The following is a 24,150-nucleotide window of genomic DNA, read 5'->3' as shown; positions in this document are numbered from 1 at the left end:
CCCGGGAGTTTCATCCGATCGAAATGAAATCGTCATTATTGACGACACTTGTGAATCCGTGCAGCGCTGATCCTCATCATCATGTCGAGAGCTGACGCTGACGAGTGTAACTATGCATAAGTGACAAGTTCCCTTCATTAGAGTTTCCCATTGCCGTCGCTATTATGTTACACATTAACGCGATTTTTTCCCCATTTCCACTCGACGGGTGAACTTTTTATGAACCGCCAACGACGTCATTATATACGCGAACATGCGAGATTTTTTAGAACACTCAAAACAGTCGCACGACGTGGGTGATAATTAGGCCTACGCTCCGTACCAGTGTTATTCGCGGAACAGGATCAGTAATCAATGGGATATAAAACATTTTCCTTTTTCGCAGTAAATATACCGGTAGTATCGATTTCTTCTTGTTTCATGTTTGACACAAAATAGTCAACTTCCTTTCACGCTCATCGACGCCGTTCAAGCATATTCGAAATCTGTATTTATTTTCTAATGTATGCCGACGCTTGCCGGGATGTGTGTTCAACAGTCGACACCCACGCAGTTCTTGGAAACCCTTTTTTGTCAATACAAAAGGTGACGAAAAGGTTGTTCATTGTTCAACTCCCATATATTTAAAAATAGGCGCGCTTTTCTTTTTTATTTTATCGGTGCGCATATAGAGAGGATCATTAAAACTGCATCGGCAGAACGTGTCACCAGACTGCACAACAACAATAATAATATTTCGGCTATAGTATGACAAAGATGAAGCGCAAAAACATCCATCTCTATTATAGATTCACGTTTCAAAAGCGCGTCCCGTACTCCCGCCAGGATTCCTGCGCTGACAGCGTTGCTGCTGACGCCGTGAAAATCGATGCCTGTGTACACTATTTTACTCTCACAAAAATGATTACACCCTCGCACTTCAGCTCCCGACATTTTTATCGGCTTTCATATTGATTTTCTTTTGTTCGGCTGAATTTAACGCCACCGGGAATAACTTATGTATATTATAGGCACCGCAGCATTCGGCGGAACATCAGGCGTGCACCTCCAACTCGTTAATTAATGATACGAGCTCGACTTCGTCAGTATTAGCGTCGTTTCATCTTCCAGCCTCGATGGCACAACACAGCAGCCGATCGTGAATTGATGGGGAAAAAAAAGGAAAGAAACAAACTTCCAATTCTATAACTTCGTTCCGCCAGAATTTTTTTTCAACGATTTGCATAGACAGACATCAGACAATAATGGCAGCGTAGGTATTGACTAAAAAAATTCTGTAATGTTTTATTGCAGTTCATCATCGTAACGCGTCTATTGATTTGTTCCTATTATTGAAAATAGACTATAGGACGCCCTGCTCTGTTCGATTTTTTATTGTTCCCTCTAGTTTTTTTCATGGGAGCAGCTCAAGGGATTGCCGTCATTTTATTTCTTGTCGTATTCTAATCTTTCTGAGCATAAAAGACACCTCGCAAGACAGCACGTCAAATTCTTCAACAGGAAAGTTCCTCCAAAAAATTGGATCGTTAAAGTTAATCGTGTAAATTTGAATTAAAATTGTACTGGCGATGAGCGGATTTTTTTGGAAAATATTGTCAAGTTCCCTTTGCCCGAGGAATCCGATTTAAAACACGATAACGGTTCCCGTCGTCAATAATGTAGGCTATTTCGCGCATCACGCTCCAAGACTTTAAAGGGATGGAGGGAATTTGCTGCTGTCGTGTTGTTTGTAAAATCCCTCCTGGTAAATCGACCAGAGCGTTTCAATTTGTTTCGGTGGGAAACGACGTATGTCTCTCGTAACGGGGAATAAGGCGTGCATAAAATTTCGCGACCGTGAAAAAAAGAGAAAAAAAAATCGAATATGGAAATGACAGGAATTTGACATATCGTATCAAAGTCTATCAACGTCCATCAATCTTCATACATGCACGCAAAAGGACACTTTTTTACGAAGATTTTGTGTGTACTCTACAATCGACTTGAACCGTGATGTCAATGCGAAAAGACTTGGTATGCTTACACATTCAACTCCGGGCTGCAGCCTGCAGGTTAACAAATAATAAGTTAGCTTTTTTCCCTTCCAGCAACCCCAGCAGCACTTAAGTAATCCTGAAGTAAATACAGCCTATGGTTTATAGATCAGCGCCCAGGCAGCCTGATGGGCATTAATGGTAAATATATATAGAACCTCGCCGGGGCGTATCAGGCACTCACCGGTATAAACTTTACAACACGGTGGCATATATACCTGATGAACTTTCCAGGTCAAAAGATTGTTTTCTCGCGTTCACGGCGGATATTATTCTTGAAAAACTTTTTTCACTCAGCAACTTTTCACACTGGAATGGAAAGTCACAGGGGTTGAATAGCACAGATGCCATGCGAAATTATTCTTCAGCATATTATAATGATCAGAATCTTTATTTCGCCCTTGATTACGTCAGCATCCGGGCCCGTTCAAAACTATCGATCAAACATGAGCAGCAGGTCAGTCTCAATAAACTTTTGATGTTACTGGCTTTATTGTGAGTCTCTCTGTGGAATTGGGCATTCCTTTGAGTTATGGAATAATCGGAATAGTCAGTGCATTACTTTGAATGATACATGTCTTCAATTGATGTGATCACCGAGGTGATTACTGTTCGGGTAGGCGCGGTATTCGTTTGTCCGACCAAATCAAATCACGGTCAACCTCACAAACAATCCACTTATAGCAGCTAATAATATCAAATGCATTATTGCGCTTCTCTTGCAGGCAGAATGATTCGTGAATTCGTGATGCTATATTAATGTTCACTATGAATTGTATACGATTCAAAGCAATCCTGATAAAATTCAGCGATTGCAATTTTTATGATTCACCTTTCAATTTTTCATTCTTTCATTTTTGGGAAAGCAAGAGAATAAGAGTACGCATAGACAGCGGTGTGCCGTGTGCTATATATGTCTATAAAGCTATTCTGCCATTTTCCATCAAGCATTTTCTTTATTGGAACACCGTGAAACGTCAAAGATAAACATCTAAATAACATCCATAGGATATAGACTAATGTGTTTGAGAGTTGGGGACTCGGATGTAGAAACAAAGAAAATCGATCGTCAAAAATTTAAATAGTTAGGCTTGTAGTTAGGGTTCGATAGAAATGGACCAATAGCGTTGGGGACGTTGAATAATAAATTGTTGCTACACTCCGCACAGATTTTCTTTTTTTTGAAGTCTTGATTGAAAAGAAGAACAGGTGACTAGTGCATGTTGTATCAGTTTGCATAGAATAACTTTCAAAGCCTGGAACGACATCAAAGTTTTTTTTTACAGCTCCACATTGAAAATTTATTTCCTTTTCGACGACCGAAACGCCCCAACGTGAGTGAAAGTTATTCAGAAGATCGGAACTGACGAATAAGGCGGATAAAGGCGTACCATCAACGAGGGAAATGGAATGTTTTTATACGAAGGCATGATTCGTGAAGAGAAAAAAATAACTTTTTTCAATTATCTATACTATGTAGGGTAGTTTCCGACGCAGTAAATGTTATGTATCGATACGGTCAAGTATAAACTACAGCAGCAGAAGATTGTAAAATGCATCAAAAGTTCTTCGCGTTGGCTGACATGCTGGACTTGAGTTAAAGGGCAAACAAATCAATTATGCACTTTTTTTTAACTTCTATGATTCCTTTTTTTTTGCATGCATAATAGTCTATACTTAGATACCGACGTGTACGCTGATGCTGATGCGCTTAGATTGCTCCAGGGTCGGATGAGAACTTGGAGTGCAGTATAGAACGAAGGAAAAGATTTGCCAGAGTGCTGTCTTTACGGAACGCCAACAGAGTCAAGAATAAGTAGAGATTGCATAATATTTATGAATTCGAATAATGCTGAATTTCGGTGCTTAACTACACGGTACCCAGCCTCAACCACCAGGGAATATAGTATGTGGGTGACTCTTTTTCTTATTTATCCGTCTATCAGTGATGACATTTTAAAAATAACGTCAGCATGTGACCGAGAACATGCGTAGGTCATAGACTCATAGGTAATGCATTTTCCATAGCATTAAATCTTCAAAAGAGGAACTTGATTTCTTCTAATGATAGTAGAGAATTCCAAGTTCACTGGAAAGTTCAATACGTGAGTTTGCCCCCGTAGTTTTGTGTCGACGAAATCAATAGAAGCGAAAATACTGTAGACGGCGAGGACCCACGGATTTGAATATTCCGTTAATTATTTTACATTCACGCAGAGTGCGTCTTTGTTGCAGCATTCATCGTGATTTTGTTCCTTCCCTCGTGCAGTCTACCATCACCCCCGCCCCTCCACTATAGACACTTTAGAAAAGAATACTTTAAATTGTATTATGTGTATAACTTTATTTGCTCTCTTATGTCGGCAACCCACGCCGTGTTCACTGGCCTATATAGTAGGTTAGTAGCTACTAAATTGGTACGTATTAGCCCGCGCCGGTATAAGTATTACGCAGAACGTTCCAGCTTAACCCGGGAGAAGGAAAGCTATACTACTCCTGCTGTAGCCCATCACGCACAGCTACATGTAATGCTACCCGAAAGCAGGAGCACATATAGATACAGACAAGAAAAAGCAGCGGCTGACCCAGTTGGAGCGCTCAGTCGCTGGGTGGAAGTGCTGCACACGGGTCCTGTGCTGCGCTGTCCTGCGTGTCGACGTCGACATCTTCACGTAGACTAAAACAGAGAGCCCCATCGGCCTCTACTTTTTTTTTCCTAAATTCCGAAATAGTTTTACTTTTGGTTTTTATCATTTTTCTAAACAAGTGCTGTGCCGCCGTGCAGAATATTGTTATTCATTACTTACCCAAACGCGCGCTATGGAAATCTGTCGCACAATGCTGCTGGAATTTTGATGGCGCTTTGATTATAACGTCATGCCCAACGAGTTTTGACTGTTTCTCGTAGCCGAGTGACTCGTCAGTGCCAACTTGTAGATGTGTGTGTAGCTGTCTGGAGATGAGATGGCATCGGATGTGCTCGTTTTCTGTCATCGTTAACTTCAGTCGAGTCGATTTCTTTTGGGACCCCGTCACGGCCATCAAAGCCAGTTGGAGGAGCGGAGGAGGAGGAGCACAACGTCGTCACTGGACAAGGCAGGCAGCAAAGACAACCGGCAAGTTATTTTTTATTCTTGACGTATGGCTCCTTCTGACCGCTATAGAATTAAAATAAATCGAGTTATCCTTTGACGTCTTGGTGGCCATGGCGACAGCTTATCCATCACGTACAGTAAATGTAATCATAGCGGGACCTCATGACATTAGCTTTTCTTTCTCGCTACTTTTTTATTGGTGCATTAGAGGAATTTTTCAGTTTCCATGGTGAACTACTGAACCAACTGAACTGCGATGACAATAATCCGCGATATAGTTCTCTCAAGTTATCGAGCAAGGACGACTAAGCAATAATGTCATTTTTAGGTGCGCCGTCGTCATGCTAGCCTAATTCGCTTATGATGAGAGGCGACATGAGCGCGCAGGCTCTTCTTTTGATTCAGATCGTATATTAGGAGCCAGCTAGAACTGCTGAAAATTGGCTGAATTTTCATGAATTTCACTATTCTTGCGAAATAAGGCGCGGCAAATGTCATGTTAATTCCAGTACTAATTAGCTTTCAAATGGAATTGTCTATTCATCATCAACGACCCCAATTATATTGTGAATGAAGATCAAAACAATATACCTATAACAAAACAGCCGACCGCCAGCAATCTCCCTTGACTGGCAGCAAATAACTTTTGTCAATTTAAAATTGGATTTTTTTTTAAATTATTTTTTGCAAGTTGAAAATCCTTTGAAAGTTGATCTCTTGGTTCTCAAACAGAGAAGACTATGGGAGACAGGGAATTGGCAATTAAGAGCATGAACCATCATCAGAGGTCGTTGTCTTTTTTGTTTGTTATGCCCAATCCGTGGGCCAAGATGATTCGCTGTTTGCAAGCTTAGCCAAAAGGGACTGAAATACTCCAAACACACACACACGCAAAAAAGAAAAAAGGATTCGATTTTTCAACCATTTTTTTCTGCGGTGGAATGGTGATGCCAAAAGACAAAGAAAAGTCCCTCAAGATAATGAGAACGGCTGAGAAAGTGATGAAGCGAACGAAAGAAAATTGACTGTTTCGATTGGCCTCTTAATTACAGCTAGCTCGACAGCTTAATTAGCCTGGCGGAAGCCGGGCGCCAGACTGAGAAACGCAGTCGAAAGGCTCAAAATATAAGTCAAAGTCTTAAGTCCTTATAGGATTACTACACAGCCAGCTAGCCGGGCCAGGCCAGCAGTAAAAAATAGTCCATATATTCCCAATCATTCTGTATAGGCTACTACACACATCCGTTATTGTGTCGATCAAGTCGATCACGAAAAATTTCTTTAAGCTATTAATAATATGCCGATTTCACGTAGAGCGAAATGATATTGAGGGGGAGTTCTTTTTTATTTTTTCGGGAAGTCGTAGAAAATGCAGAGCGGATCGATTTCTTCGAATTTCCCTTTATTCTTTTTTGAATGAGCGCAACGTCTATGTAAATCAGATCACTCGCATTGATGAATGAACCACTCAACTTATGCCAGCCGCTTTCCGTTCTCAATGGCAACGGGGGACTGACAGCCCAAAAATTGAAACGTCAGAATTTGATTCCGACTCGCAAATGTCATGCTAATGAGTAATGAGTGTCACGGATGATGATATGTGTAGACATCAACAAAGCATGTCCGGTATTGCATAAGGAGCAGCGGCTAATATAAAGAGCTTGTAATTAATACTCTGACTGCTGAAGTAGAGAGGAGTTGGAGGGCGGTGTTTACGACGACGACAACCGTATAGAAGGAGAAGCGAACAAACCACAATGAAAATTGACGGGGCGTGTAATAACGATCCGGCAGTCGTCATCCGTCGTATGCGACCGGCAGTACAGCTAGCAGCATCTCCGTCAGACTAGAGGAGCATATCTCTATTACCTCTATTTGGATGCCTTGTGCATACAATCTACGTATGTACGGTCGGGTTTTAAAATGATGGAAGAAATCGATGCTTTAAAAAATATAAAAAAAAAAGGAAGAAAAGGAAAGTCAGCGATCGTCAGCAAACTTCAGCTCTCGCATTGAAAACTTGTTCAGATGTATACAAAAATATCCACGGGATGCGTTTGAAGTATCAGCCATCATTCAAGTTGTCGGCGAGTTTCTCTTTTTTCCCCCACTTATACGAGCAAAAAAAGGACGACGTTACCAAGCGCAACCAATGCTGGCGTACGAGTTTGCCTTTTTTTTTTTTTTGAAACCCACCAAAGTCATGAAGATGTGTAATAGGTCAAAGTCTCGATACATGACGTCTCCCTACATCCCAGCGCTACACGCCAGACACAAAGACGAGCGGGAATTTCGTGACAAACATCAATCGTGTGGCTATTTCCGTTGCTCCGAACGAGTGGATCGAGATCATCATCACATAGCTTAGAGATCTATATCATCGCTCTTTCGATTTTCTAGACGCTCACGATGGTGTATCGACGAGTTAGATGTGCACCCCGCGACATCACCTCGAAACACTAATTCTTCCGAAGGCGAGCGGAAACTATCCATCAGTGTGTGGTTGCCCGAACTCGTATTTAGTCGGAACGAGCGTATCAGCAGCAGTAGTGAGCTATTTGGCAAGTTGCTTGCATTTGCCTTGAGAATTAATAATAATACACGTTAACATTCGAAAAAGGAAGCGAATGAGAGCTAATAATAAAAACCTAAGTTTGGCGTCCGATATCTTATCCGCGTTGTTATACATTGAGAAATTATTGAGTCTGAGCCAACCGCAATTCCTGTCGATCGCGATGGAACCTAAAGTCTAATAAATTTGTGTGGCCTATACTAGATAAAAGAACATTTGAGCATTGATTAAGTGGATCGGGGGTCGCCGGTGTCGACGGAATTTTGCGAGGGCGTTATCCTATCGAGCGCGAGAGCCAGTATAGTTGCACTGCGTAAACAGCGGAGCCAGCCCTGGATTAAAAAAAGAAGGCGGGGGTGAATAAATACATGGACCCGTTATTTAGACATATAAAGGGAATGATGACGACGCGCAAAGTGTGCTAGGATAACTTAATAAAACAGCATAGGGGACTATATTGCAGCACACTGCTGACATGGTGCGTTCCTTATGTATGAATATGTTTGCCCAGCAGGCTGCAGTATATAGCTCGCCTCTGTCGTCGTCGCCCTCTCACACAGCAGCGCGAATAATAATAGAAGCAGACTGTATACACACACAACATCGCAGAGAAAAATGTGTGCACGAAGGAAAAGTGAATTCCAACTCGAGAAGCAGTCGGAGAATATCCACTGGAGTATACGTGGGCTGCGTTGTCTTATGGAACGGCAATAATAAGAAAATAGCGGCACGTGAGTTCCCCGGTTCCCCCTGCGGGCCGGCGACTGAAAGAAAAAAATATCAATTTTCGAACAATGTACAGCTATAGTACAGTATAGTGGATCTAACTGCTTTGGCCAACTCTAGTTCGTATGGCGATCGCCTGCAATGAGCATTGCAGTCCCAATAAGTGAATTTCTCCCCCCGACTGGGGTTTTTCTTTTTCTTGCCGTCGAAAATGACTCAATAATGCAGCCAACTCCCATGGCGACATATCTGCATCTCTGATCAAGTCTGTGATTCAACTCGACTGCTGCTCCGCGAGTTGTCACCGTCCGAGTATAAATAGTAGAAGTAGAACTCATCTCTCTATAGTAAAGTAGCTATCTTCCATGCAGCGACTCTCCATCGCCGTCTCTGATTGCGAAACGCTAACTCTACTTTTGATGCTGCCTGCTGGCAGACCGATCAATCACCGAACTGCTGGGATGCGCGGTCGAGTTCTCGTTTCAACGCCAAGGCATCTCTGCGCGGCTCTCATCGCGATTTCAGCACGTATCATTTACGAAACGAAAGGCATGTGATATTGATACCGGCTGAGATTCAATATTCACTGAAAGGACCGACAATTTTTGACGTTGTTGGACACGATGCATTCTTAGCTACAATACAGTACCTGCGCCTTACTCTTCCTCTTTTCTATCCATCTAGTAATAACGTAACTGAGATAGTAATTGCCAACCTGAGCCAACCGAGGGGAGACCTAAGCAGGTGAATGAGCAAGGGGTCTAGAGTGACAAGATCACGTTGTCCTCTTTTATTAAATCTATTTGAAATTCCACAGATATTGGACCCGCTCTGTGTAGGCTAATAATATGGAATAGTCTACCTAAAACAACAAGGAAGACGTTACGGTAGCTGGTTGAGGCGCTGATATTATATACTTCCGCTACTGTTCAAACCGGAACATAAAAAGCAATCGATACGTTTCAGAAACAACATCCACCGCCGGCTCAACGCGCAATAAGTCAATTAAGTTATTAAATGATGACCATATTCCATCATGACAGCATGATGGAATCGCATATTATAAGTACACCTGCGAATCGGTGCTGGGACGATCACCATCTTTCATTTAACAACAAATTCAAGAAATTACATTTTGCGTCATGGTGTCGTCACAGCTGGCGCTGAGAAATGTAATATGATCAACTCTATGACGTTGAAAATGTCTTATTATAAAACGAATTATCTAGAATCTGTAGCTTCATTATCATTGGCATTTGAGCTACTATGATTCATAGCTATATACATACATACTAGGAAAACTCCACAAAGTTACTATGGAGATTTATGTCAAGTTTGAAATCTAAGGGATTTCGTTTGTATAAGCAAATTAGTCTTGGACTATGTCAATCTGACATATTATTCCGGCCAGCAATATCTAAGGAATTGGGATCACGTTTTAAAGGACAGCAGAATTCTAGATGAAACAACGGGGCCCAAAGGCAGTAAATTTAGTAGTGTTTGGCTGGCCGTTGATGATGCGCCACCCATCAGCCAGAAATGCTCCTAGCTATGGTGCTATACTTTTTAGGTGTCACTTCGGTCAGCAATTGCCGTCGATCCAGGCTATCATGATTGTGAACATGTCCTCAGTAGCCATTACGATCGGTGTTGTCGTAACACCTATTAGTACGCACATCAATTTTAGTTCGGGTTTCAGTTGCTGCTAATGTCGTCGTCAATGAAAGACGCAAAGGTAAAAGGTCGATCGATACATGGCGCATTATAGTGTCACCTTTTATTTTTTTTTCTTCCCCCTTTATTCTAGCTGTACAGAAACATAGGCGTATGGGCAGATATATATACGCCAATGTATCAAAAAGCCTCGTGTATTAGCAGCAGTGAACAAAAGCTTATTACAAGAGGTACTGCATTTCTTACTTTACTGCAAATCATTCGCGCAATTGGCTTTCACGTTTGCACTTGCGGCGCAATATATTTGATGGGAAGAGTAGGTTTGCCATAAATGCTGCAGAATGAGAAAGAAAGAAAAGCTCATTAGAGCTCATTATTGCATAGGCTGACATAGATACCGCAAGCTTTCTGGGGCTTCCTTCAAAGAAATCGCAGTGTGGAGAGTCAAAGAGTATATTCCAATGTGTGGATGCTATTGTATAGTTGCACGGCACCACCGATCAAGAATAGCGCCTTGTTTCATTAATAAAGGCTCGTCTATACCATATATAAGACGAACTCGGAATTCTTTGATCAATGTACGCTATTTCTTGTTCTCTTATAACAAGGTACTGGCAATTGAATGTTGGGCCGATCTGAGCTGAATCAGCGTACCGGATCATGAACGCCAACGTCGACGAATCCCAGCGGGAAGATGTGGACGACAATTGGCTGCGCCCTCCAATTTTCCTCTTCTACCTTCTCCGGGATTCACCGGCCAGTCCCGACCACAATCAGCATCAGCACCGGCAACTTGACAATCACACCAACGTCACTGGGCACTTGAGTTTACCGGGTCTATTGCCAAGTGATGGGTTGCTTCTGGCCGACGACGGGCTTGTTACCACCTCCATACCATTCCGGATTTTCAACACTACCTTGTCTACTTTATCGGTGATTGTTGGCGGTGGCGAGGGCGACAACGACACGTCGAGTTCCAGTGATGTGATGTACAACGGCAGCGATTATGACGGTGCAAGTGGTGATAATAACGTGTCGGACAACTACTCGTCGCCTTACTTGATGCCGTGGCCGCAAAGGACTTCGTGGATCGCTATTTTCACGCTCATGCTCTTCGTTGCCATCGTGGGCAACACTCTGGTCGCCTGGATTGTTCTCGGTCAGTCCCTCATTACATCATGTAGCTTAGTACCATATTTAGTTTACCGAATTTACTCCGCATGCACGTTACTTCAAAATATTGATTATTCATCAGCTGTTGGAAGGATCACGATGGATCAAATTGCAATCGTCAGCTGGTCACGTATATAGAGTCCGTTTGGCTTACTATATGTTACCAGATAGAATGACGAAAGTCCCCACATTGCAGGGCATGACTATGTATTTATAGGATCATTAAAAATGATTATACGTAATAGGAACTCGTTATCCGTGGTTATTAACTCGTTATCTTAGTTTCCACGATGAGTTAAAAACATCGTGTTGTTGTTTGCCCCGCGATGGATGACATTATAAAATTATTCTTGTAATATATTCATGTCTGAACTCTGAACACCAACAATCAGCCCATCGAAGAATGAAAACAGTCACCAATTACTTCTTGGTAACAACTGAAAATATTTTTGCGAATTTTGATTGAGAGTTGAAATAACGTACTTATTCGTTCGATACGTGTAATAATGTATCTTAGGTCAACCTGAGTTTGGCCGACCTGACCATGTCGCTCTTCAATTGCATCTTCAATTTCACCTTCATGCTCAACAGGTGATGGATGCGCTGGTCAGAAATGTGACCAACGTTGTTATTGAAAAAAAAAATACTTTTGTCATTTTCCTATTCAGTCACTGGCCGTTCGGTGGCTTCTACTGCACGGTCAACAATTTCATCGCCAACGTCACTGTGGCAGCCAGTGTATTCACGCTGGTGGCCATTTCCTTCGACAGGTAAGCAACAACAATTCTTTCCATTTCCGTTTGGCAGCGCCAGCAAACATAGGGAAGGTCCTGGGTCGACAGTCGCTAAGCAAAAGCTAAACGACAAACAAGCTAGACAATGAAAAGGCATCGACTCGTGAGACTTTTTCTTTCGGTGGCTGGCAAGATTAAGCCGAACACGGCAACACATTCAATTCAAAGCGATAAATTTTCGCTGTGATCCTTCGTGTGGATTTGTGACGATCGTTTCGTTGCTACTGTGGAAACTGAAACGCGAATCGATCCACTTGCGCAATCACACCGACCTTTGTTGTCTCCCCCTTTTTCCTGCTCGAGTCGTTTTTTTTGGAGGGGGGGGGGGTCGTCAAGTATACATTGGGGTAGTAGGAGCTTTCCCCTATGAGAGCAGCAAGCCTATTATATTTATGAGAAACAAACAAAAACAAAAGATCTGTAGCGAGAAACACAACTGGCGACAATAAGAGTGGAAACGGAGGAAAGTGATACACACACAAGTCCATGCTGTATTTATGGCAGTTTCTCTCGTTTTTCCTCTTATACCCACGCAGCGCGTCGGCTTCGGTTTCTTTTCTTTTTTTTTTTTTTTTTTTTTTTTTTGCCAACGCATCTTTTTTCCTCCTAGTTTTATTTTTAAAGAAATTTCGGTGAGGGTGTGTTGTTGTGATCCAATTGTGGATCCGATTTGATCTGATTGCGTGAATCGAAACGAATTCGACGGTCCCCGCTTTTTTTCCTCGACCAAACGAAATTTAAATAATAATTCTATCAAATGGACATCATTGTGTCGCGTGCGTGTGTATATTTATAGATAAGTCTGTGTTGTCGCCCATGAGAAAAATGCGAAACGCCAACAATAAATGGAGGAGCCGAAATAGGATTCGTTTACAGGATCTTCTTTCCTGCTCCGGCCCTGCACTTTTCGGCCTTTCTGAAAAATAAGAAGTGCTGGCTGGACGCCTCAAAGGAGAAACGCCACCCAGTGTAGCTTATACATAGCAACGTAGTAAGACCCCCTGTTGGAGATGGGGGCTTGTGCTGCGTATATAGTATATACGTGTGTGTGTGTGTGTTTGCAAATTACTGTGCAGTCGTCGTCGGTATATTTATACGTTTTATTTCCGAAAGAATAACAAAAGAGAGGAAACGTATGTGCAGCTGTATATACTTGCGACCGGCCATTTTCTGCGCATAAATCGCCCGCTAAAATGCAACGGCCGACTCCCGTATTTTCTTCTTGTGCTGATGGATGATGCACAGCTGATGCCGCGATAGATATACGGTTGCGCGTGTTATTACACAAATGCTAAAAGGGCTTTACCCTCGTTCTTAGTATACTGCACAATAAACGAACGCTTTCGCTTTTATGACTCTTCCCGTTTTTTTCTCACCACGATTGCCTAGCCCTAACCCCCCCCCCCCCTCCGCAAATGCTTTCTCCGCGTCTTTTCTTTTGTTGTTTCATTTACTGCAGCTTCCCGTATCCAGCAAATAAGATTGTATACCCCCCAGTAGCTGTAGTAGTCTGCGTATAATCGACAAAAAGGAGAAAATCATCTTGAAGAAAAGGACGATTCCTGCTCTATATCCCGCCCTTGTCTGATTGATAAAGAAATGATTTATTGTCATTGGGAGCCTTCTTTTATTTATTAATTTTTTATTTACTGGGCTAACAAGAAGGAAGCGTCACGTGCGCAGTATACCAAAAGCCAATGGCAAACATCAATAAGAAATGGCTTTTTTCTTCTTCTTCTATTAGTCCAATTTTTATTCTGTTGGGTACAAGAAGGGGAATTCTGACTAACTCTTAAATGATTACAGCGCGTCAGCTGTGCATAATTCAAGTTTGCTTTGTTCGTCAGCGGAAGTTTCTCCGTAGCCTATCAACGGGCAAGAAATGATTTTTTCCCCCCACCGTATAGACATACAAACTTTTGATTTCACTCTTTTCTATTACACGTAAATTTACACTTTTGATCACGGCAAGACGGTACACGTTAGTATAGCGAGAAATCGTGGGCGTGCGGAATTACGTACACTATAGGAAGAAGGTGAGTCGACCTTTTGTTTGACTAAGTTTTGTGTTTGCTCCTCGACGTGGAACTCGGGACATTGACGTAATATGTATCAATGCGTTTAGCTCAGAAACACGGGAGGAAATAAACCATGACTCACGTGGCATATGAGTATACTATATCAATGCGCTTGCACATGTTGCAATAACGGCCGAGCTATATAATATAGACTCTTCACTCACGAGCGACCGAGTCTGTCGAAATGTTAAGTTTGACAAAACAAGCTAAGAGAAATGAGGGCAAACAAAAGAATCCGCCAAGGGGTATGACATTTACTATACATTGTTTGTTTTTTTAAATCGACAAACTAGAAAGCCTGCGGGATCCGGGGAAATCTCGGATTATTTATATGCAATGTGAGGTTGCATCAATACTGTGAACTGCAATTCATTACTTAATAGCCATTTGACTTAATCATATGATTTATGCGCTGTCCCACAGGTACATCGCCATTGTTCATCCGCTGCGACCGAGGATGAGCAAATGCATCGCCCGGATCGCCATCACTCTCATCTGGTTGGCCAGCTGCATCCTGGCCGTCCCTTGCCTTCTCTACTCGCAAATCATCTCGCACAAGTGAGTAATCATTTCGAAATATCTCTATTGGCTCTACGTACGTTCAATATCTCTGATGGTGGATGTCGAGCACTGCTGTCTGTGTTTGCATTAGAATTATTGGCTTGCTTATTAGTCTGCTGCTGCTGTATAGGCACATCGAGAGATTGTACAATGTACACAGAAAGATAAATAAAGCGGGTGGGTGTATGTATGTTCTACATACATTCCGTGATGTCTCTATGAAGAAACCAATCCGCATATCATTTGCCGTTGTCTCCCAACAGATGAATAAATGTTTGCCGCTAGCAAACGTCATTTCCTTGAAAGCCGGGGAGTTCGAGTAAATATTCTTCGAAATCTTTTTCTTTGACTTTGATGTTTCTCTCTCTATCTCAATCTGGCGTTGCTGGGTTGTTTGTATATTGCGTGCGTGAGTGCGGTTTGACCGCCCCCCTGTTTTCTCAAAACTAAAAAAAGGAACCGCGAGCATTTTTAGATTTCCAAAATAATGTTGACACGTCCTCTCCCAAATCAAGGTTCGTGCTCCCTCCGATGATGTTTTTTATTTACGGTTTTGGGCCGCGGGATTGTTGAAGCGACTAATTGCACGTCAACCGACGACCGGTTTGAATTTGGGCGTCAAAGGCGCTCTAATTACTGAATAAACGCAAGTAAATTTGTATTGCCGTTCGCTAATGACGAGTGCCGTACGTATGTGTTCTTCGTTTCTTCGTTGATCAAAGCCGAATGATTGAGGGTACACCCGACTCGAAGCGAGTGATTATTGCTGATTTCATGGCTGTATAGGCAAACAGCCAACGTGCCGCATATATACTGTATATATCTATATAAATGTATACTTAGACATGAGGAAAAAAACAAAAAAAACGGCTTTTCACATGAATTAACATAAAAAATCATTCAACCGTGTTTTCTCCTAGATATTCAAACGGTGAAATTCGAATTGTCTGTATCGTCGTCTGGCCGGATGGGCTTCCCTCAGTGTCGCAACAAGATTTCATGTAAGTTCGTTTTATTCATTTGGTCATCCTTGATTAAGGACGTAGCGCAACATTGTGCTCATCAACGACGATTATGTGCAGATATAACATAGTTTTCACCGTGCTCACCTACCTGATACCTGTGAGCGTGATGGGCGTGTGTTACTCTCGGATGAGCTACATCCTTTGGCGGAGTCAGACCATAGGAGAACTCAACCAACGCCAAGCTGAATCCATTCAATCCAAGCGAAAAGTCAGTGCCTAGAAACATCATTAATTATCGGGAAATTAATTGAGTTCCGATTGCCTTTAAATAAGCTTTGTATGACTGCTTTTAATGATGTGCGAACCTTGTCTGGCTCGGCAACCCGGCCAACTTTGACGCAAGTTGTCGTTGACTTAATAAGTGTGCTTACTCCGCTCAGGTGGTGCGTATGTTCATGGTGATAGTGATGCTCTTCGCCGTCTGCTGGCTGCCCTATCACGGCTACTTCGTTTACCAGTTCATTGACGACCAAGTCATCTCGTATAAGTACGTCCAGCACATCTTCCTTGCGTTCTACTGGCTGGCCATGAGCAACGCCATGATCAATCCGCTCGTCTATTACTACATGAATGCCAGGTTTCTTAACTTATTTCCATCGTCATTAATTATTTCTGAAAAAAAATAAAAGAAAAAAGAAAAAAAAGGACGTGGGCGACAAATATTGAACTCGTCGTCGGCCTAGAATAAATCATGTTGGTAGAAATCTAACGATTTTCTCTTCTATATACGGCTGACGCTGACGCAAACACACTTATTACGTCGTCGGTCGCCGGAAACCATTAACGGAACAAAAAGGTTTCGTCAGTACTTCAAGACGGTGCTGTGCCACTTTCTGTGCCGTGGACGGCGATTGTCAACCATGACAGAGTTGGCCGGAGCTGCTGTTCACCTGGGACACCCCGGCCGTCGTTCCAGTCCCGATCGATCGCTTCCTCCAGGTTAGAGAGCTACAGCCCAACAGTCATTTGTTTGTTATTACCGTGTCCATCGGTGTGCCTTCTGCTGGTAGCCAGCCCTGTGGTGTATGTATTATACATTAGATTTGTTTGCTTGCTGTTGTTGTCTCGGCCATGCTGCATATAGACACTGTTTTCTTGCTAGTCTGGATATATACTGAAAGAGACAGGAGTCTATATATTCTACACTCGCTCTCAATCTTGGTAGGAGTAGGGCCTCTTTCATATGTGATCAATGGTTTTCGGTATAGCGAGAGGCTTGGTTTCCATCATTTGTCACTTGACTGATCACCTATCCGTACTAGTCTAATAACAAACATATCAGCAATTCATCCTGTAGGAGGCTTAACAACAAAATTGTGCATTCGGTTTTCCTTCAGCTGATTTTTCTTCTATTTTGGTTTTTGTTGGTTTGGGTTTGTTGGTTGATTAATAGCACAGACTAGTCTAGACGTGAATGATTGTTCTTTTGATCGCTTGATGTTGCTTGATTTGAAACACCTCTCTGTTCACTTTGCCGAATCAAAAAACAAAAAAACAACGTGAGTCTTATTGTTATACTAGCTTTGTAGCGTGTATGGGAGATCATCTCTGCGTGTTTGATTTGTTTAAGAAATTGTATCACAGATAAGCTGTTAGATTGCTTGCAGTGTATTGTGTATCAGATTTGTGCAGGGCTCGCAACTGAGCAGCTTCCATTTTCGTGATATAAATAACCGAACGCCCTCCGTTGCTGCTGATTGGCTGCTGATTTGTCTGTTATACTTTAATGTATGAGCAGCACTTGGCAGTTCCCATCTCCAAAGTGTCGCTCGGCACTTGAAAGGAACGCTGGCGCATTCAAAACGTCGAGTTTGTTGAAAGCTTAAGTTCTTTCGACGAATCTTGCGCTTCACTTAGCATCTCTAATTCAATACAGATCGAATATTTAAAAAATAAAAAGTTTATCAGATTTTTGGCGAGTTTTGAATTCAAGTTTCACATGTATTAGTATCGAGGCCGCGACTTTGCTCGTCATGTCGTTATGAGAAGAACCGGGTGCACGTCGTAAAGATGGCGGACAAGTTAAATAGCAGAGGTTTGTGCAACTCCGTTGAAATGCGAGAGCCAATTAAGTCTTTCATAACAAAATCAACTGCTCAGTCTACTATTGTGTGTGTAAAAGAACATCGCGTGCTGGCGTGCAATGTAGCCTAGTTCCGCTCTTTCGTCTATTTCTGGATATTTCTGGACAATGGATTTCACTCGGTTAAAAGGTGACTATTGTTGGAGCGCCATTGTATACGACGTTTAATAAAATAAGTCTATAGAACTGACTACCATACGGACCCTGGTGCATCTATTTGTGGGAGTCTGTGCTGCTGTCTAAAATCAGACATTCGATTTTAACAATTTTAAAGCATCTTCCGACTTAAACTGTACGCTCCGTGTAAACATCTTTAGGGAATATCGACCTCCAGCGGGCCGTTTGCCGGGAGAAATGCGGAAGGTTTCCCTTGCTTTTGTAGTTTATTCAGCGTTTTTCTATAATGCCATGGCCGTTAACTGTTGAACACATAACGAAAAGTTGGACGTTGGAAAACGAAGAAAAAGTCACGCTCATTCCCGCATCACACTCGGGCGCACAAAACTACTCACGGCCCCTTTGCGACGATGACCCAACGAGAGTGAAACGGGCTCAACTTTCCTTTCATCTTTTTTTTTATGTGGCTAAACTTTCTACCCCCCATCGCTATAACAATAAAAAGGGTCATCCACTATCCAAAATAAATTTATTTTATCCGCGTGCGTGCGCGGTGATCACGTAATCCTCGTATACGATTGGCCGTAACTTTTTCGATTCGTGTAAAATGCATCAAATTAACATTTTAGTGATAATCGAAAGAGTTTGACGACAATGACAAGAAAGAAAAGGACCATGGCGATGGGAACTGAAGTATCGTTGCCTTACATTATAACTGATAACGTTTGAGAATCCTTTAATCCAGTCGCAAGGTGTTGGAGTTCCTGTTGACTCTCTATCGTGATTTTGTCGAACCTCTTTTGTTCTTTCTCCCGTATAAATTAAGTCTGTCGCATTTTCTCCAGGATTTGCGATATATTTACATTTCAAAGGATGAGTTGTGGATTTTCGACAGTTCAACTTCTATACATTTGCTTCTTTCTACCCTTGACTCTCTAGTCTCTATATATTAAAATATATTAATAATATCCCTTTATGGAAATGAATCGAAATCCGCCCTGGAAGCAAAACAGATTTTGACTGAATATATAAAGGAATTCGTTGTGAATTTTTGCAATGCAAATTCTTTAGTGCATTGGCATAGATAGTCGACACTCAAATATTTTAAGCTGCGCAGCCGATGACGCAATGTACGCATTCGACAGCATTAAGAATGAAAACTGATGATCTTTATTATCGCCGATCGAGAAATTTCGCTATTGATTTATGAAACGGTTGTAAAACTGAAGTATAATTCCCTTCATCCAGGAAGATTACAGGTCGTGCATCTCATGACACGCACGCGTAGGCTGTCAATGAAGAAGGGCACGTCAATAAGACAATAAGCAAATACTCAACAAGAAGGCTTATGTGTAAAGGGGTTTAGGACCTTGTCGTTTCGAACATACGCACCGTTCTTTTGTATAGAGTCACTCACAATCAAGTGTACGACAAACGTACCGTAAAAAAGGTCGCCTCACAATTGAAAAGCGTCTGCGGCGTCGGAGCTGTAAGAGACAGGAGACGAAATCAATGCGCCGCTGTTGTGCGAGTTTTTTCTTTTTCTTTTAACTAGCGTGTTTAGAATTTTCGCTTCCATTTTTCTTGATGAAATGATTTTGTCATTGACGTGCTGCTTGGTGGCTAAATGATGGAAAAGTGTATGTGTGCGCCCCCTTGTTCTAAATCCAGGTCCGATTGTGTCTCATCATCACGGTCTGCGGTCGAGACAGTGCCACAGTAATGGACAATCTGGGCAGCCCAACGGAATAACGGCCGTGGCCTCGCTCATCCGACACCAGCCGGAACACTCATCCTCGTCGCATAGCAATTCACGTCACTCGATCCAGCACGAGGGTCATCAACGGTGTTTGGTCTTTGGCAAGTTACCCGAGTCGCATCACAATCAGCCGCCACACTGCTGCCACTATCACCACCAGCATCAGCAGACGTCCTACTATTGTTCGTCGGAGATGGGCGGCCACAACGGCGGCGCAATCCGCTGGATTACCGCCCGCAAAAATTTTAATTCCGTTTGGCTCCCGTTGACGACACTGTCAGCACCGCCCTCGCTCGAAATTTACGACTCGCGTTGCCAAAATTGCCGACGCGCCAACGACAACGGCTACACCAAGAACAACAGCAACACGTTACTGGCAGACACCAAAATATAACAGAACCGCCACTCTGGAAATCCCAGTTTACAAAAACGGAGAGTGCTGATGAGAGTGAACGGAATCCAATCAGCTTTCGGGATTCAAATCGTACTGTGACGTTTCAAACTCATTGGCGCAGGCCTGAGAGCGCATCGCCAATTAAATAGCTCTCTCTAAAAAAAAACAAATAAAATTTTCCGTGGTAATAAACTTTCGCTCATATATGTTTGCTCAGTCACAATTCACCTAAAAATCACCATCCTAATAATATCTATATTGTACAAAGTCCAAGCTTTTTTTAAATTATTATAGTCATTTTCAAAAGTGTCCGCATATTGCGGAATAACTAGGTGAAATAAAAGGGCAAAGCGAATTTCAATGGACGGTCGCTAACATTTCATTCCGGAGACCAAAATAGCGAATCCATCTATACTACTACAATCCTACTCTTCATGTGCATTCAGGACTTAAAAAAAAAAACAAGCAATTGTTATTTGTGTTTGTACAGCCTAAACTTAAATTACGTAATTATTATTATTTATTGTTATACATTCCGTATTTTATACCTCTTATTGTCATGAGATCGCTCTGTCAATGCTGTGATTTTTAACCGTGAAATGTACTTCAGCACTGGCCGTCTCCGTGTCTCACCACAGACACGGAGCTACGCTTGCATATTGTTAACTACAATACTGTGACTCAATAAATTGATAATAACCAAAAATATTCCTTTACAGCGTGAATCTACCCAGCGTCGTGATATTTTTTTTTGCAGTTTTGTGCTGATCATTCGAGAATTTTTTGTTAAATTTTTTTTTTTCACGAACAGAGAGAGGGCTTAACAATTAAACTAATTTTTTTTCCTTTAATATTTGGTTTCATATTTCCCCCCTTTAATTTAATGTCTTCATTGGATGTTTTTTTTTTTTCGTTTTGCTTGCCGTGATTGCATTTTGTTTTTCATTCCCTCCCCCGACAGTTTTTAAATACAAAATAATGTTGGTCTGTGAACGTGTGGCAACTGCTTGTCGTCCTTTTGCTGGCCCTAATTCCATAATCAAAAGACATCACCAGATGATGACCCCGCCTGCAACAAATCATTCCCGTCTTCGTGAAACCATTCGCTCGGTATATATAGCCCATTCAAATAGTTTTGTCGCTGTCCAGTGTCTCCTCTGCTCACGAGATTCTTTATGCCTTTTTTTCTTCTTTTCTTTTTCTCTCACTTCCATGTCGATCGATATGTCGCATCGACAGGGAGGAGTTACGCATTGAATGCCCACCCCGGAAGGTCAGCCCACAGCAGTAGGACGTCGTCGGCAGCCTCTACACCGATCCTGCGTCACCGCAATAACCATCGGCATCAAATCATTCGCTTCAATACTCGCCGTTTGATCATCTTCCACCAGCGCATCACCAACCAGAATCTCCGCAATCAACAGCAGTCGTCGGCGGAGATCCCGCTGGTCCACCGCGATAACTTGTTGGCGACTGCCAACAATCAGCACGCTTCCGCGTCGGCCGTCCTGCCGGCAGCCCATCACCGCAAAACTTTGTCCGACTCGCCAAACTCCGCCGAGTCGCAAAATGTCGGCAACGGCGCAGCAGTGACGATGCTGTGCCTGGATCAAGACGTTTCCGAAACCTCTCCAACTAAAAATACGTCTGTCATGATCAGCTATTTGTGAGAGGGGAGACGACGCATCTGCTTCGCTCTTTTCATTTGAAATTGATTGCATTCAGTTGGAACCGACGACTTATATAGGCCTATATCTAACCGGGAACCATCACTCAACTGCCGCGCTAGGAGACCTAATCTGGTTTCAGGCTCTAAAGTGGTTCGTGCACAAATGCTTCAGCCCAATAACGAGATGAGATGTATCATATGAATTCAAGGAAATAGTACTTCCATATACCATAGGTGTGTGTCTCGCAAGGAATCGTGTCATCACCGAGGCGATGGAGAGCTGATGGAGAGTCTCCGCCTGGCCAGTCAGGTTAACCTGATTGTCTGCATCACGGTAATGCTCAGCGATGTTTATTGATGTCTCTGTCGCATCTTTTAGAGTGCTTATCAGGCACTTTTAGGGGTGGCTGTACTGACTGAGTTTTTCTCGAGGGGTTCACGCGGGATATTTCACCCGCAGTTCTTGTGTTTACCGGCCACCATACGGCCGCTGTCTAAGTGTCAGTTGTTCATCAATTGATTTCCTTGCGTCGTTCAATGTCGGTGTTTGCTGGCTTGTTTTTGGTTAAACATACAGTACATTAATGGAATTATGTTGTCAATATGGTGTCATCTTTAAGTGTCCTGCTGTACCTTGTGTGCTGTATTTATCATATCAGTGTTTTTGCAATACATTTCCGCATCAGTCCTGTACGCCATATATAGTGTCGCTTCAATTGGAAAACTTTTAAAAATCGTAATAGACACGTGGCAAGAAGAAATGGAAACATCTGCAGGTCAAATATACGGCCGACAACATTCAATTTCTCCGTCTGTCAAGCCGTCCGTCCGCTGAGCGCTTATTGCTGCTTACCTAGAAAACGGCAAGAAAACGCCTTTCAATATCAAAGTTTAGTTGGCAAAAAATGTCGCCCATGGAAACTGGAGTGAAGAGCCGCGTTCAGTCAATGATTATCCCAGCGACCGATAGTACCAGCATTTTTCCATATAACTGGGATTATTTCTCATCTCCTAAAGGTTTACTCCATTAAAAAAAATACGAAGTCCGCGAACCATTTCTTCCTCCCTTTTATCATCATTTCCTCATCTATTTCGGTCGTTTTCTTTTCTTCTCTTCCCGGTCTCCGAGTTTTGGGTAAAAAAAAACTTAGAGAAAACGAGAGAATAACCAAAGAAAACCTCGTCGATATGTTGCGCAATCAGAGAGTGTCTAGTAACGGCATCACACAAGGGCGCTATCTAATATTGAGTTATATTAAATCACCAGCTCACAGCACAATCGTCTTTTCTAAATGCCAGTGGAGTATCAATAGACGCAATAGCCTGGCAACCCGTCGGGAAATGGAATTCTCGCTATAGATTGCTTGCGTCATTCCCGACTTGTACAAGTCCGTGCGATGGCACAAATGTAAGAGGAAATAATTTTTTTTTTTTTTAAGGAATCGCCTGCAATGAAGTAGTCCGCATTGCATGGCGACGTTCGCCGTGCCGTACCAACGCCGGAGTCCACAGAAAGATTCTAATAATATTCGCTAGACGGCGCAAACGACTGGCATATGTCGTCAAAATGTTTCAAAAACAAAAATCCCAAAACGTTCAGATGTGTAGGATAAAATGTTAGCGCATACTTATATACACAATTATACTAAAAAAAAAAAAAACTAAATGTATAGTATAACGTTTTCCTTTTATTGTTTTATCCTCCCAGTCATTAATCAACAGTCGACACAACGAAATTGTATTTAACTCTTCGAACTGAGCACCCTTTGAACCAGGTGACCCATTTTCTTATTAGAACCTTAGAGGTTTTTCTATGAACGTACTCAGAATTCTTATATTCTCGTGCATAGCTAATGAAAAATCATGATCTTCGTAACTAAACGTAAATCGTAGTGCGAATCAATCCACAGAGTTGTTCATAACCAACACGTTTTCAGATTGCGATGTGCAAAGCTAGCTTCCACGTATTCAATATTCATCTTTCTAAGCGAGAAAAATGTGTCCCAAATTGTTAAGAAACATGCCAAAAAGCCGATGGAAATTAAAATTTCAGATTTCATGAGATGGTTTAACTTGGCCGCCTTAATGGCGGGGATTCTCTTTTTAGAGCCTTATAAAAGCGCTCACGTAGGCGCACATATTGGGCACGACGCATCTGTCTGCGAACTGTGCGAAGTGAGATGAAAGGACTTCCATGTCCCGCCACCAATTCGTTTGCATTCACGAAGGTGTTTATGCAAATCCGTGGGTAGTAGGAGTAGAGCGCTCTTCCGCTGTCTGGAATAATATCGTCACGTTTATAAAACCTCGCGAGCTTCGAGAATGGATCTCATCGACGGTTTATTTTATCGATTTGACGCCCGATATTTTTCTTTCCTTTCCACCCTTCCCAATTCC

The 24,150-nt window shown here is 42.3% G+C and overlaps 1 protein-coding gene across 2 annotated transcripts; it reads left to right on the top strand.

Moving 5' to 3' along the window:
- Positions 1 to 4,620: 4,620 nt before the first annotated feature.
- LOC124193623 (tachykinin-like peptides receptor 86C) lies at positions 4,621 to 22,446 on the top strand. 2 transcript variants are annotated; one of them, XM_046587629.1, is made up of 11 exons: positions 4,621 to 5,149; positions 10,709 to 11,259; positions 11,666 to 11,703; positions 11,791 to 11,864; positions 11,942 to 12,043; positions 14,569 to 14,703; positions 15,627 to 15,707; positions 15,789 to 15,939; positions 16,112 to 16,308; positions 16,528 to 16,670; positions 21,324 to 22,446. In XM_046587629.1, the coding sequence occupies exons 2-11, from the start codon at positions 10,761 to 10,763 to the stop codon at positions 21,752 to 21,754; spliced, it is 1,851 nt and encodes a 616-aa protein (XP_046443585.1). In that variant the 5' UTR covers positions 4,621 to 5,149; positions 10,709 to 10,760; the 3' UTR covers positions 21,755 to 22,446. The 2 variants fall into 2 exon arrangements, with proteins under 2 accessions (XP_046443585.1, XP_046443521.1); XM_046587565.1 differs by lacking the exon at positions 21,324 to 22,446 and adding an exon at positions 19,603 to 20,790 and having other exon boundaries at positions 4,634 to 5,149.
- Positions 22,447 to 24,150: the final 1,704 nt, after the last annotated feature.

Source organism: Daphnia pulex, chromosome 1 (assembly GCF_021134715.1).
Source record: "Daphnia pulex isolate KAP4 chromosome 1, ASM2113471v1".
Classification (NCBI taxonomy): Eukaryota; Metazoa; Arthropoda; class Branchiopoda; order Diplostraca; family Daphniidae; genus Daphnia; species Daphnia pulex.
Note: the sequence above shows the minus strand (reverse complement) of the source record. Positions and strands in the feature narration are given on the sequence as shown.

Excerpts from the sequence above, each read along its gene's own strand:
- LOC124193623 (XM_046587565.1), top strand. The coding sequence starts at position 10,761 with ATGAACGCCAACGTCGACGAATCCCAGCGGGAAGATGTGGACGACAAT. Across the intron at positions 11,260-11,665 it reads GGTCGCCTGGATTGTTCTCG|CCCATCGAAGAATGAAAACA; the intron begins GTCAGTCCCTCA and ends ACCAACAATCAG. Across the intron at positions 16,309-16,527 it reads TATTACTACATGAATGCCAG|GTTTCGTCAGTACTTCAAGA; the intron begins GTTTCTTAACTT and ends CGGAACAAAAAG.